Source organism: Crocodylus siamensis, chromosome 12 (genome assembly GCF_052110815.1).
Source record: "Crocodylus siamensis isolate JL-2025a chromosome 12, ASM5211081v1, whole genome shotgun sequence".
Taxonomy (NCBI): domain Eukaryota; kingdom Metazoa; phylum Chordata; order Crocodylia; family Crocodylidae; genus Crocodylus; species Crocodylus siamensis.
The window spans coordinates 37,614,834-37,629,633 of record NC_143406.1 but is presented as its reverse complement, the minus strand read 5'-3'; the positions used below and the strand labels follow the sequence as shown (position 1 = coordinate 37,629,633).

Here is a 14,800-nt window from a genome sequence, read left to right as displayed (position 1 = left end):
CAAGGCCTAAACATGTGGATGTTAGTCCCATACACTGTAGAAAAATGCAGAAGTGATTCAAGAAGAAAGGGTGGCTCTAGAGCATCTCAATCTAGTGACTCTCTAGATTTGCAAGCCCACTTTTGTCTTGCACAAATCAAAACACGTGTCCTTCAAAGACCCCACACCAAAATAAATACCCCTCACCAAAAATGCCTCAACAAAAACACTTAATATGCCCCCTTCCCCACCCTCCCATTAGCACAATGCTTTGCAGGAAGCACAATGTTTGAAGCCTTGAGACTTCAAAAACTCCTGGAGTGAAACTCTATGATATAATGTTGAACACTATTTCCAAAATTGCTAAGAAGGTAGTTAGGACAGAAAGCAATTACCAGAGAGGATATGGATGTAAAGGGAACAAATTGATCACAGATTCTCTTCACTGGAAGGTGAGTCACCTCCCTGGAGGTGGCTAAGAGGCTCTTTGCTATGATTGGATCTGGCTCCCCTCCAGGTAACAGTCTCATATTGGATTGCCCTGATTTATTTATTTTTAAATCTGTCCTGACTGGTTCACCCAGAAAGACGTGAACCAGCACTAGAGGTGAATAGATACAACTGCTTAGATTCCAGGGTACTTTCTTCCCCATTCCAGGCTCTTGAGAAAAGGTGTGCTCTGATGGACACAGACACTTAGAATCATAAAAAATAGGGTTGGAAGAGACCTCAGAAGGTTACATCTAGCCCAACCTCCTGCTCAAAGCAAGACTGTCCAGGACTGTCCCCCACTAGATCATCCCAGCCATGGCTTTGTCTAGCCAGTTCTTAAAACCTCCCTTGATCTGCTGGCAACAATCTTACCAATGCAGCCCAGTATGCTATTAGCCTTCTTCACAACAAAAGCACACTGTTGGCTCACATGAAGCTTATTGTCCACTATAAACCCCAGGTCCTTTTCTGCAGAGCTGCTGCCCAGCCAGTCAGCTCCCAGCCTGCATCAGTGCTTGTGATTGCTCCATCCTAAGTGCAGGACTTTGCACTTGTCCTTGTTGAACCTCATGAGATTTCTACTCCTTCCCCCACACCCCAGTATCATATACAGACTGGCTGAGGGTGCTCTCTATGCTATCTTCCAGGTTGTTGATGAAAATATTGAATAAAACTGGCGCCAGGACCAACCCCTAAGGCACTCCACTTGATACTGGCTGCCAACTAGACATCAAGCCATTGATTACTACCCTCTGACCCTGGTGCTCTAGCCAGTTTTCTAGCCCCTACACAGTCCATTCATCCAGCCAGTACTTCCTTAGCTTGCCTGCGAGAATGTTGTGGGAGACGATATCAAAAGCCTTGCTAAAATCAAGGTATATCACATCCATTGGTCTCCCCACATCCACAGAGTCAGTCATCTCATCAGAGAAGGGCAATCAGGTTGGTCAGGCATGACTTGCCCTTGGTGAATCCATGCTGATTGTTCCTAATTAACTTCTCCAAGTACTTAGAAATGGATTCCCTGAGGACCTGCTCCATGATTTTTCCAAGACTGGGGTGAGGCAGACTGGTCTGTAGTCCCCTGGATCTTCCTTTTTCCCCTTTCTTAAATATGGGCACTATGTTTACCCTTTTCCAATCATCCAGGACCTCTCCTGATCACCATGCGTTTTCAACAATGATGGCCAGCGGCTCTGCAATCACATCAGCCAACTCCCTCAGCACCCCTGGGTGCATCCCATCCAGTGTCATGGACTTGTGTATGTCCAGCTTTTCTAAATAGTCCGTAACCTGTTCTTTCACCACTGTTGGCTTCTCACCTCCTCCCCAAACTGTGCTGCCTGGTGCAGTAGTCTGGGAGCTGACCTTGTCTGTGAAGACTAAGGTGAAAAGGCATTGAGTACTTCAGCCTTTTCTACATCCTGTGTCTCTAGGTTGCTTCCCCCATCCAGTAAGGGACCCACACTTTCTCTGATCTTCCTTGTTACTGACATACTTGGAGAGCCTTTTTTGTTACCCTTCACATCCCTTGCTAACTGTGACTCCAACTGCACTTTGCCCTTCCTGACTTGATCCCTGTATGCCCAAGCAATACTCTTGTACTCCTCCCTAATTGTCTGTCCAAGTTTCCACTTCTTATAAGCTTCCTTTTTGTGATTTAGTTTACTGAAGAATTCCTTGCTAAGCCAAGATGGTCTTCTGCCATACTTTCTAGTCTTCCTGCACATCAGGATGGTTTGTTTCTACACTTTCAGCAAGGCTTTGTCAAAGTACAGCCAGCTCTCCTGGACTCCTCTCTTCCCATCAGACTGGCTTTCCAGGGGATCCTGCCCACGAGTTCCCTGAATGAGTCAAAGTCTGCTTTTCTGAAGTCCAGGGTCCTTATTGTGCTGCTTTCCATCCTTCCCTTCCTCAGGATCTTGAGCTCAATTATCTCATGGTTACTGCTGCTCAAGTTGCCCTCTACTAGTACATTCCCCATCAATTCTTCCCTGCTTCTGAGCAGCAAGTCATGAAGACTACAGCCTCTAGCTGGCAGCTCCAGCACTTGTACCAGAAAGTTGTCCCCAAAAACTCTCCAAAACTTCCTGGATTGCCTGTGCACTGCTGTATTGCCATCCCAGAAGATGTCAGGTTGACTAAAGTCCCCTATGAGAACCAGAGCCTGTGACTGGGAAACTTCCGCTAGCTGTCTGAAGAAAGCCTCATCTACCATTTCCTCCTGGTCTGGTGGTCTATAGCAGACCTCCCTCCCCCACAACATCACATTTCTGCCCTCTCCCCTCTAAGCTGAACACTCTCTGCCCCACAGAATCCAATCTCAGCCTGATTCTTCTTGCTTCTTCAGTCTCCATTCTCATCCTAATCCCAAATCTCCCACTCCAACCTTAATTAAATCCATATCCCTTGCCCTCATTCAAGGTTCTTAACCTAGCTAGCCCCATTGCTCCTCCTGCACTCAAGTCCCTTATCAAATCCATCTCTCCTCATCTACTTCACCCAACCCACTGAATCTGTCTCAAGTCCAACTCCCTGTCAGCACCCAATACCAATGCCTAGTCTTCTCCACTCAGTCTAATCCTCCTCCCTCTGCAGGCCTTGCTCTTATTCTATTTGCACTCAAATCATGCAGCTTGTTCCTCCTCAATGCTACCTGGGCTCAGGTGGTGGTAGTACAACCTCTGAGAGCACAAGGAAGACAGGCTTCCTGCTCTTAGCTCAATTGCCCAACCCTAGCAGTTGCACCTCTGGGAAGTCCTGCACACCCAGGTTCCAGAGAAGCCTGCAGAAATTTAGTTGCTGATCTCTAAAATAGTCAGTCCTGACCAATGGTCCTTCAGAGGCTTACATCTGACAAAGCTGGGGCAGATTTTCCATGGGGACAACAAAAATGTCTATCCCTTATATTAAAAACAAGCCCTGCCAAAAATGCTAAGAGTTTTTCCAAAGGAAGAATTACTTTTATTATTGTTAATGTGGGGAGAAAGCTACATTTTCAGCCTGAGGCAGACACATGGCATGATAAATTTCAGCCTAATGGTTTATATTTGCCATAAGTATAAGGAAGCAAAAATTCATCTTAGAATAGAAAGTGCTGAGCAACCTTAATGCATCATGCTACTAGTCCTATCTATTATGTAAGCTTATATGGTAAATGTGGGTCCAATCCACCAAGGTCTAATTAATCTCTTTGTAAGTTTGGAGCATTCCAATCAAGGTCACTGGGGTAAGTCAGGTTCTAATGCCCAAGATTTTACTTAGTCATTCTTTCCTCCTAATTCACCTAGCTTTCCAAGACCTTTATATTTAGGGCACTTACTTTAATATCTATATGTCACTATCTCACCCAATTAAATTCATCCTCACAGCTTCTCCTTCAGTGATTTTTTTGATGAATCAACAACCTGTTCTTTGAAAGCAGGAAGCTTGCAATCAAAATACTGCCACCCTTGTGGGAAGGTCCATATAAGAATGGCCTTGCGTTATGTTCTAATAATGATGTGAAGCAAGAAAAAAAGTGGGCAAGCAGTTGAAGACTCTGTAGTCTTCAAAATTACCTGCAAGCAGATACAACAGCCACAAAGATTCCCCTCCTTCTGTCTAAACAGCACAAGTTTCTGAAACAAAATAACCCCCTCTGCAAAGCAAAATTTAATTCTCTGGGCTCAGACATATACTTCTTTTCATAGACTGCTAATTAGGGTTCCCATTAGGGTGAACCACGGAAGTCATTCATAGACTCATTTCACATGAAAAAGTAGTCAGATACCCATGGCTTCCATTCATTATGGACCTAGAAGTAAAAGGGCTTTTTTTTATTCCATTAACATGATTGTAAGAATTTTTCTTAGGGCTGAGTAAGCAGTCAAAGCTTATGTTAGAAAAAAAAAGTCACAGAAGGGGTTTTAAGATACAAGAAGCTGAATTTCAGGATTTCAGTAATACAGCAGGAATATCTTATTAGAATTGTGAATAATTTTGGTTTAAGATAAAACACATCTAATAGAGACTCTTTTAATAAAAACTGCTCAGAGCAGACTGTCAGAATGAATGGGGAAGATACACCTTTGCATCTCTGTATTTATTCCATTAATGAATATGGACACATTAGACTTATCTCAGTTTAAAGCCTGCAAAGAGAAAAGGAGATTTCAAGACATCAGACTTTTTAGCTCACGTATTCAGCAAAGTCTTAAGAAGCTAAAGCAAAAGTGTTTTTGAGGATAGAGATACCTTTAAAAATCATGTCTCTGAAACCAAAAATCCAATGCACAGAAACACTGTAGATACACTCTGATATTTTCTACTATTAACATTCAGTTTCACGAAAATAACCCCTTTACATTAGTATTTTAAATCCAACTCATCTCAAACACTTTTGTAGTGTGCTGTTTTAAACACCAGATTTTTGCTATTTAAAGGTAGCTCACTGTAGAAAACAGTCACAATGGATTTAACTTAATAAATTAACCCCACATTGTCCGCAAGAGCTACATTATACAGCAGAGAAATTGGAGGCAATGGCTTTAATTACAGAGGTGTCTTAGTGGGATGGTTCCAGCTGAGGTTGCGTTCTACAATGAGCAATTTAAGTCCCTTAACATAAAAATGTCACAAGTCCTTGCCAAACCACAGCTAGTCTGTTTCAGTTAGGAGCAGAAACTTTTATTTTCTAGTTAATTTTCTTATTGTTTTTCAGAATTCAAGCCAATTTATAAGCCCTCAATTTTTTATTTTCCCCCTTAGAGTCTAAAGTCTTTTGCAGGCCTCCATAATGACCATCAAAACACTAAAAACATTTTGCAGCAAGGGGATGCCTGTAACAGCCTCCCCCTCTCCCTGAAAGGGGAGTCTGACTATTTTTGTAATGTCTTCCTCTGCCTTGCCACAAGTGGTTTTCTTTTCTGCTAAGACAGCTAACAGAATGGGCTTCTCTGCACAGAAATACCAGGCTGCATTCCTGTTAAGGGAGGCCAAGCATGGGCTATCAGGAGAAGAGACAACCTGCTCAGAAACAGCTCAACGGTAGGACGCTACCCTGATCAGCCTCCAGCTGAGGAAGTATCACCAGGAAAGGATGGGGATGGAAATAATTCATGGCGCTATGAGACAGAGGTGTCCTGCAGCCCCAGATGAGTTAGAATGCAGGTGTCACGTCTCACTAAAATGAACAAATGCATTGCACACGAACGAATCAAGTCTAAGGTGGCATCAACCCTGGATAGTGTGTTCATGAGAGAATAAAACCCAGGAGGGTGCAGAAAGGGCCAGAGCCATCAACTTCTTCCTCTTGTGGAGGGAGTGGGGGCGAGGGGAGAGGAGGGGGAAGGCAACAAGCCGGGACCACCAGACACTGGCTAAAACCCGAGTCATATGACTCAAGTAGCCTACCCCAACCTGGCTGAATTCTTTGTCTCACTCTGACACTTCCCAAGGAGCTAAGAGTTGCTAGTCCTAAATTGCACTTCCTTCTCCTGTCTCGGCCTCAGCAAGTGCCAAGCATTGTGACCACAAAGCCAGGACCCCAAAGGCTCCCATCTTAATCTCTCCTGGTTGTTCCAGCACTTTTATATGCCAAACCTTTGATTTTAAAAAGAAGAAATTTCTTTCTGCAGAGCAGGAGTTCAGAGGGGGAAAAGATGTGCTGTCAAACAGCAGCGTTTAACCACTGGTCTCTGGTAACACTACCCACCCAGATTTGTTCTTAAAAAGCCTCTCCCAGTTTGTCCTACATGCAGACTTACTGCATAGCTGAAGTCACTTACTTCCAGTGAATGCTATCCAGCGGGCATATTTAGTAGCTTCTCTTCGCCAGTGGGAAGCCACCAGCAAACCACATGTGACAGTCAGTGAAATGATTCCCATAATGATGAAAAATAATGTAGTGACCCACTCTGGAGGCAACCGTGGAGGAATACAGGTCCTGTCACGTCCATGGATGGTTTGACACTGTCGCACAAGGCCAACTGTGAGTGCACCTGAAAATATACAGCAGAGGCAAGTATGAGCAAGATTTACTTATAAGGGACAATATTCTGAGTTCTTCCTGTTGCTCCTCAGGGTCCTATCAAAACTGAAAGTAGTCAGAAAAGGTGGATGAGGTTTTCCAATGGGGCTGACAGTACCAATCACTATCAGCTGAAGTGGTAACTGAGCAGCAGCCAGGCTCATTTCCTTTCCAGCTAGAGGGAGATATTCCTTTGTCACCTTCTAATTTCCTCCACTCTGAGAAAACTGAAGCAGGAGTGGGGATGGGAAAAGAGGGGAAGAGGGAAAGAAAAGGAAAGAGACTCTTCCTAAGAAGGCAGCACTGAATCAGCTAGGTTTTGTTCAGCACAATGTTCTGAAAGCTTAGACAATTCAAAGCAGTTTTCCTACCTGAAAACACAACTTGCTGCCTTTATTTCTACCCGTATCAGCAGAGCTTAAGAGGTGCCCTTGGGAAGGATGCACTTGACAGCATCCCTTTGAGAACTCTTCCATGCCAGAGACCCAGGTCTTTTAACTGTTAAGATGGCCAATGTTGCTAGACCAGAAGGTTATTTCAAATGGTTCTGTCTATAAGGATGCAAGAGTCTAACAGTTACAAGTGTGCTAATGTGTTGCCAAAGCCTACAGAAAAAACAAACCAAGGTGATTAAAAATGTGCAGTTAACCTCCAGTTTCATAACAGAAGTCACTAATGTGCAGAGTAGAAGAAAGACACGTTACAACTTGCAGAGTTTTGTAAATGACACAAATTAAATATTTTCCTTTAGATTTAAACAGTTCTGATTTAAAGTTCAGTTTGGTGCTTTCAGCACACTCAAGGCTTTGTACAACCAATACCAATAGCAAATTATGTGTTGGAAAATTCGAACCAGAAATATTAATTAACAAACATGTTTAAAAAGCATCTTTGCTATTGTTTCTAAAAAGTGTTATGTGCCTCAAGATGCAGGATAATCTGTTCCACCCCAACTCCCAAATCTTTGTCACAGATTCATCACCATTTGTCCCACTGAGGTTAAAAAAAACCCAACAAAACAAAAAACTAACATTATATGCTATGACACTGAACTTTTAAAAATGAATTTCAATACTAACATCTTATTCCACAAATGATACCGCATATTATAAACAGAGGTTTTGACTGGAAAATCCAAAGGCAGAGGTTTGGACAGAGTGATAGTGGGACTGGGAAACTAAAGTTCTGTTAGCCATTCACAAGTTAGTCTCAAAACTCCTCCAAAAACAGAAACAGGCAGTGCGAACAAGCCACTGAGAGGAATAGAGATCAATGTTTACGCTGACTTTTGATTAATGTTTACATTGACCTATGGTCCAGTCATGGAAATAAGCTCACATACCAGTTGCTGAACCCATAAAAGTCAATCCCAGTTTACTGTTTTTGTGCAATGAAATATCACAATGTGTCAGAATTTGTTTTTCTGGTGGAATATTTTTAAAGCACCAGGCAAACTGGGAATAAGCAACTGAACTTTGTTCAAGTGATTCTGCAGACTTTGTTAAGCCTGAAAAAGTATGGTGATCTTACTCAAGTATGTCTTGAATTAACATATACACTTGAATCCAAGACGACCCTGAATGTAAAGCTCCCCCACCCAATGATTTGATATAAATTATAAGTTTATCATAATTTTCCATGAATGGAATCTACTTATTGGAGGATCATCTTAAATTCATCTCCACCCCACCACTACCGCATATGGTGGGGGGAAGAGGTGATGAAGGGGGACAATAATGGGGCAGGCAGTGGGGGAGCCAGGAGGGGGGGAAATGTAGTAGGACAGGTGGGGGGGTAGATGGTAGGAGTAGGCAGTGTGGAGGTAGTAGGGCAGGCAGTGACCGAGGGAGGCAGCTTGCCCCTGCTGCCTGCCCCCCACCACTTACCCCCATTGTGCCTACTCCCCCATACCCCACAGGCTCAGGTTGCCCCAATTCCCCCTTCAGCCCCTCTTCATGCTGCTCCTACCACCTGCAGCTTCAGGTCCCTGTCATTCTCTCCCGGCTAACTTTTGCTCCACACCAGCAAACTCTGTTCCTGTTGAAGCCCTGGGCACAGAGCATGGCTCCAGCCTGGCTCTGTAGCAGTGGCGCAGAGCTGGCACTGCTGTTCCAGCCTGGCCCTGTAGCAGCAGCAGGTTGGGGCCAGAACCAGAGCTGGAGCCAGAGCCGCTGCCTGAGCACCCCTCTCCACTGCCTTGTCTCAACTGTAAGGCAAGGAGGCTTCCCTGCTCCCCCATGTTAGATGGGGGGGTAACCTCATCTTCTAATTGAGTATGTGTGGTAAATATTCATTAGCATGAAAAAGAAATCAGAAGACTGAATTCTCCATTGCTACTTACTTAAACTTAAACTTGCAAACAGACCTTAAAGAGAAAAATTACAGCAACAAGATGATCCCTTAACCAGGCACAATTGTCAGTTCCTACCTAAAGGGGTGTGTAATAATAGGGTTGCTGCAAGGGAGGATTAAAGGGCAGGCTGGCAGAATTATACAGGGAAGCTGGTACAGCACCCACATGTGCACCACAGGGTTTTTGTCTTCTCAAGAAAAGCATCAAACTTGTTTGTGTAATTTTAAATTGCTCCCAGCACCTTCCTGGTAGTCTGCAATATTTTGCTTTTTAAGTTAAAGTTAAAGGGCAGGAGGGGCTTGGGGGTGTCCTTAAAATCCAAACTTCCTGAAATGCACACAGTGCAGAACTTCATACAAACTACTTTATAACCGGGGGGCGGGCAGAGGTTTGTAGTTTGGGGATAAAGAGGCCATTCACTGCTGTGTCCTAGATCTTGATACAGGAAACTAATCCTGATCATTCTGGAAGGCGGGGATTTAACAACATTTTTCCCATACTTGCATGAAAACCACTGCACCTCTAAGAGCAACTATATACAAACAACATATTGTTCTAAAGATCTGTTTTCTCTATGCACTTAGGGGCTCTCCTGAATTTAGTACCTTTGCCATGTTCTATCTTTACCTAACACTGTACAGCTAACATTGGCAAGAAACACTGTGCTAGATCCCATTCCATTCTGTGAATCAACAAAACTGTTCATTTCTTTCAAATTGGTTACAAACGTTCCAATACGGTGTATAGCAGGGGTAGGCAATGTTTTTTTGGCCGGAGTGCCGAAAAACACCACAATGCCTACCTCAGAAGGTGCCAGAGTGCTGGCCTGGCACAAAAACAAAATGAGGGCAAGGGGTACATGGCAGAATGCCCTGCTTATGCCCCGTGCCCCCCACCCAAAGCCCCGGTCCCCTACCCCTACTGCCCCTTGCCCCCCACCCAAAGCCCCTGCCCCACAGCCTGCACACACCGGTGCAGAGCTGATGCCAGAGCCCGGCACAGCTGTTTGGAGCCTCCCAGCTGCAGCCGGCCCGGCTCTGGGGAGCTGCTGCCAGCCGGGATCCTGGGCTGCTCTCAGCAGTTAGCTGGGACGCTGCAAGCCCAGCTGGGAGCAGCCCAGGGTCCGTCGCTGGCAGCAGCTACCTGGAGCCGGGCTGGCTACGGTGTGCCACACAAAATGGCCTTACATGTCACATTCGGCACATGTGCCAGGGGTTGCTGACCCCTGGTGTATAGAATACAGTTTGAGGGCCCTATTTAGCTTACAGAATAGTTATTTTAGATAAAGACATGTTACACGGCAAGGAAGTTCACCTTTCAGAACCCAGGTGTAGTCTGCAGAGGAATCTGGCTTTGAAAAGGAACAGGGTTTGATGTGGGTTTTTGCAGAGGACCCAAGCTAGTTTTAGTAAGCTATTTTTACTGTAGAACTTCACTTTGAACTACCTCATTTCAGATAAAAGTTTCTTACTTCCAAGGGCGAAAGCTGCCGGTTCTAGAAACACAACAGAAAATGCAAGAAAAGAGCAACCAGAAGAACAGCACTCTGAATTCCAAGTACTAAGGAATTACCTATTCTCACCTAACCTTAGGTTTTGTTGGAAACTGCTTAGACCTTATTTCCTAAACTATGGTGCAGGTACAACTGGTGACATAGGAACAGAACATTAAGCTCATATCACAGTTTAAGAAGCTGATATATTAAATCAAATGTTGGAAACTGCTGGCTTAGAAGAAGAGTATTGAACTTCCTAGCTTCAGAAATGAGGTTTTGATAAACTCTAAGACCTCTACTGATGCTAAATCTTCAAAGTCCTTTACAAATGTTGACCTATGATGCACTTGTAAAATACAGTAGGTGTATGGCAGTGGCGGGCAGAGGTTACACTTCTGAACCTGCTCCCATAGCAATAAAAATCCTGTTGACTGCAGACTTGATAGGAGCAGGATTGGACTCAAAATTACTCTTCAAGGCTGTGGAGCAATGCAAACTATTGCTCAGATGGAATCACTGCTCTAATAATTTACAGTCATCCATCAAGCCAAAGGAACATCGAATTTAGGGAACAGAGTAACTGTCTGACAAAGAAGTCAAAACAAAACAAAACAAAATCTCTATACCATGCTCAATCTTGTTAGCCCTGTGTCAAAAGCAAGTGGGCCAAACAGTTCTTGGGCAGGTGCCTAAAACACTAATTTAGCAAAGGAAATCTCATTTAATCCTGCATAACCCACTGCCAAACAGTGTAAAGCAGAAGTACTGACCCAGGTCCCGTTTTACACTGTCATTTGCAAGATACTCCACGCGAGATGCAAGAACATTCTGTTTCTCACCTGAGGCCACAGCTTCAATATCTAAGTCACCCAATTCCACTTAATATCTAAATGAAAAAGCATTGGTCACTCGCATGGAATAGGTGAAATCAAAGCACCTATCTTACAGGGCACCATCTAGGTTGATACTGCCAAAAGATGTTGGACTAGGCAGCTGTGGAGTCTTTTGCTGAGTGATTTTTGTATAAACACTCTTTCCCCAAGTGTGGCCACTTCCAGGTGGGGGAAGGAAGTCCTGTTTCCCTATCCTCTCTAACTCCAGGTCTTCTATTGACATGGCAAATCAACTGGTACCAGTCCTGGAGAGAGACTGGAATATAAAACTCCAAACCTCTGGGAGTTGGACTAGTAGTATTAGCTCCTTCCGTTTGAGGTAGACAGCCTTCTACTGCAGCGAGTCACTGCTGACACTGGACCAATGTTATACCCTGAAGGTTTCATACCCCAATCCCTACTCCTGCATTGCCCCAAATTATTCAGCCCAGCAGTACTGCCATTTTCAAATGCAGTTTATTTACACTCAAAATCCACCCAAATAAATAAATAAATAAATATAATCTCACTGATAAAAAAGTTCCTTACAAACTAATACTTTGCAGAGCACAGCTTGAATAGTTCAATGAAATATCACTAATTCCCCCCACAAATTCATTTAATGTTTGTGCAGATATACTGCCCATCACGCAAAGTGCCCACAATCCCAACTCTTCCAAAAGAGCCAATCAAATACCACCCTCCTCCTGTTTCCTAGGTAACCAGAACCACCAAAGGAAAAAAAACCCACAGAATGCTGGAAAGAAAAGACTGCTGCAGCCATTTCCACCCCCACCACTCCAACACCTTTAAATTATTAAATGTTACAGCAGTACAATGGTGAAAGAGCGGGGCATAAACAACTAACACCGTAATGGCAGTCTAACTATTGCCCTTCATCTTGATTGTAGCAGCAGACAAGAAGCCATGTGCTGCTGCACAGACACCGGAAGAGTGTCCCTGCCCTGAAGACCCTGCAGTGTAATAAGAACAGGTGGTTGGGGAGAGACGGAGGGGAAATGAAGAGAGTAGGAAAGGAAAGCACATGTACAATAAAAAGTCACACTGCTCTTCAGTTATGTTCAGTGCTATGGAACAGGCCAACACAAAATCCCCAATGTTTTTGTTCAGTCTTTCCTCCCACACCATGAACACCTGCCCAGATGCAGCCACCTACTGCTTTACTACAGGTTTAAGAAAAACTATGGTTTTCTTCAATTTTAAATGCATCAAGTTCTCTCCACCCTTCATGCCCTTATTTTTCTGTGCTGCGGCTTCCCTTCCTGTCTCAATACACACTTAACCCCAAGCAGGCAACCACTTTATGGGAAAAGGCTCACTGCTTAATCCCTCACACCCCATCCCAATAAGTGTTATAGAGAAGGTTAAAACATCCAGTCATCACCTACTTAAATGCTGCACACACAGCAATCTGGTCACTGAAGACTAATCCTGTGGTTTAATAATTAACGTATAAGCAAAAGGATCAATCTGGCTGTCTTGGTTTTAAATAGGTGTGCTCACTTCTGATTTGAGGTCAAGTCTCTGCAATAAAGGATCACTTCCACAACAAGTTGAGACACCAATGAAGATGTCCACTGGGGGATACACAGCAAAGTCAGCTTTTAGACTCAGGCTAGTTCCAGCCTAATGGCTTGAGTAGAAACTAAGCAAAACAGATTTTGCAAATTGTCCAAAAAATTTGACAGCTCCTTAATGGGGTTATTTCCAATACTATTTACATGGAATTCACTTCCATACGATGGACACTTTCAAGTGGTACAGCCATAAGAGGGCAGAATTTTCTAAGTCTATGTTTGCGTGCTCTGTGTTTTAATAAAAATCACACATGTGGGACCATATATTCTGGTCATAAAGCTGCATGCAAGCAGTAGAATAAAAATTGTGTGGTCAGGAGGGAACCACAAGTTGCAGCTTGCATCTCATCCCTGCCAGCCATATCCAAGGATGGTGTTTCAGGACACAGCATGGGTTTGTTAGTGAATAACCCCATCCAATCTGTATTGGATATACATATCCAGTATATATGCTCTGCATACCCTTTGGAGACACCCTTCCCACCCCCCACCCCCACTCTCTCTCTCTCTCTCTCTCTCTCAAAATTTACCATAAGCTTTTTCAGTGTCAACACAACATAGAGGGACAGGGTCTCCATTTCAGGGCTTATCCAAAAGATCATTAGATTGCTTAGTATGCCAACATCTCAGAAAGATCAGGAAGTTTAAAGTTAAAGGGAACCTAATTATCCCAAATCTAAAACTTGGATCAATAACTTGCTGATCTATCTCAAAAATCATTTAGATTAAGGGTGGACAACCTTTGTGGCATAGGCAGCCTCTGTGTAGCATGTAGGGCAGGGAGCAGAAAGGAGAGCCACAGCTTCATCAGGAAGCACAAGACAGAGAAAAAAAGGTGAGCAGCAAATCAGGTAAGGTGAGCAGCAAATTACATAAGGGAAAGGGATCAGGGTGCAGGGATAGTGCAGGGATAATTTGTGGCTCACCCATGGGGAAGGTTGGCACCCAGTGATTTAGAGTCTCATTCAATGATATCACAAGGTACTTTGCAAGAATATCTACATATCCATAATTAGCTTTATGCAAACAAAAACAAATAGGCTATAGACAAGTGCTTTTTTTTTTTTACTTCACTACATGGACACCCCGAGTAGAAATCAGAGGTATTTTTGTTATTTTGATCACAGTAAACAGGTCAAGAAAAAGTTTTACAGATTGCCAATTCATAAAGTGTCATCTTCTGATTGTCAGTAAAGCATAAGTAATTTGTCTGTTGCAATTCTTAACTAAGGTGTTTTTTTGGCAATTTAATTTTTGGTCATCACATAGTAGTTGATTAGCATAAATAACTTCAAAGCTACTGTGCAAGCAAATATATTCAGGATGAAGCATGAGAGATTGATGCTTTACTGCACAGGCAATTCAACACAATACTCAGTTTCAAGAGGCAAGCAAGCAAGCCCAGACTTGCTGAAATAAAATTTATACATATTGAAAACTGAATTCAAGTCTAGATCAGCCTCTAGGGGTTTAACTGCAAAGCCTGAAATCTTATTTTGAGCTTCTGTAAAGTTTAGGAAAAAAATTTAATTAAATTATCAGCTGATTACTATAATCATGAACCAAGGCCCTAGTAGTTTTTTTGATGTAGGGTAGCATCGTTCTGTGGACTGTCCAGCTGCCAGACTTTACAAAACCTGCTCATATCTTACAGTGTAAAAAGGTGGGGACAGATTAGGAAAAGGTTAATAAAGAGACTAGGAAAAGGAAAGCAGAAGCACAATAAAGGTCACAGTTCTTTAGTTATCCCAGTGCTATAGAACAGGTAAACAGAAATCCCACAAAGGCAGTCACAGAAGGACTTTCAAATGAAAGATGTTGCAGGTCACACGCCAAACTTATGAAGAGTTTGCCCTTACGTATTTTCCTTCTAGGAAGGACTTTTTAGGAGACATGGCTTATCTTCATGTTTCAGCTCACAGACAAAAGAAACAAATAAGCTAATCCACTGTCCTGCCCTGAGTACAATGTTGATTCTTATGATTAGTGTAGTTACCCTAT

General features: G+C 43.3%; 1 protein-coding gene across 3 annotated transcripts in view; it reads right to left on the bottom strand.

Annotated features, from left to right (window-relative positions):
- MOSMO (modulator of smoothened) overlaps positions 1–14,800 on the bottom strand; it is a 48,406-nt gene that overhangs the window by 11,484 nt on the left and 22,122 nt on the right. For all 3 annotated transcript variants that reach the window (XM_090024122.1, XM_090024123.1, XM_090024124.1), the window contains one exon: positions 6,240–6,452. In XM_090024122.1, coding sequence (XP_089880248.1) covers positions 6,240–6,452 — 213 coding nt within the window. The remainder of the gene's footprint in view (positions 1–6,239; positions 6,453–14,800) is intronic.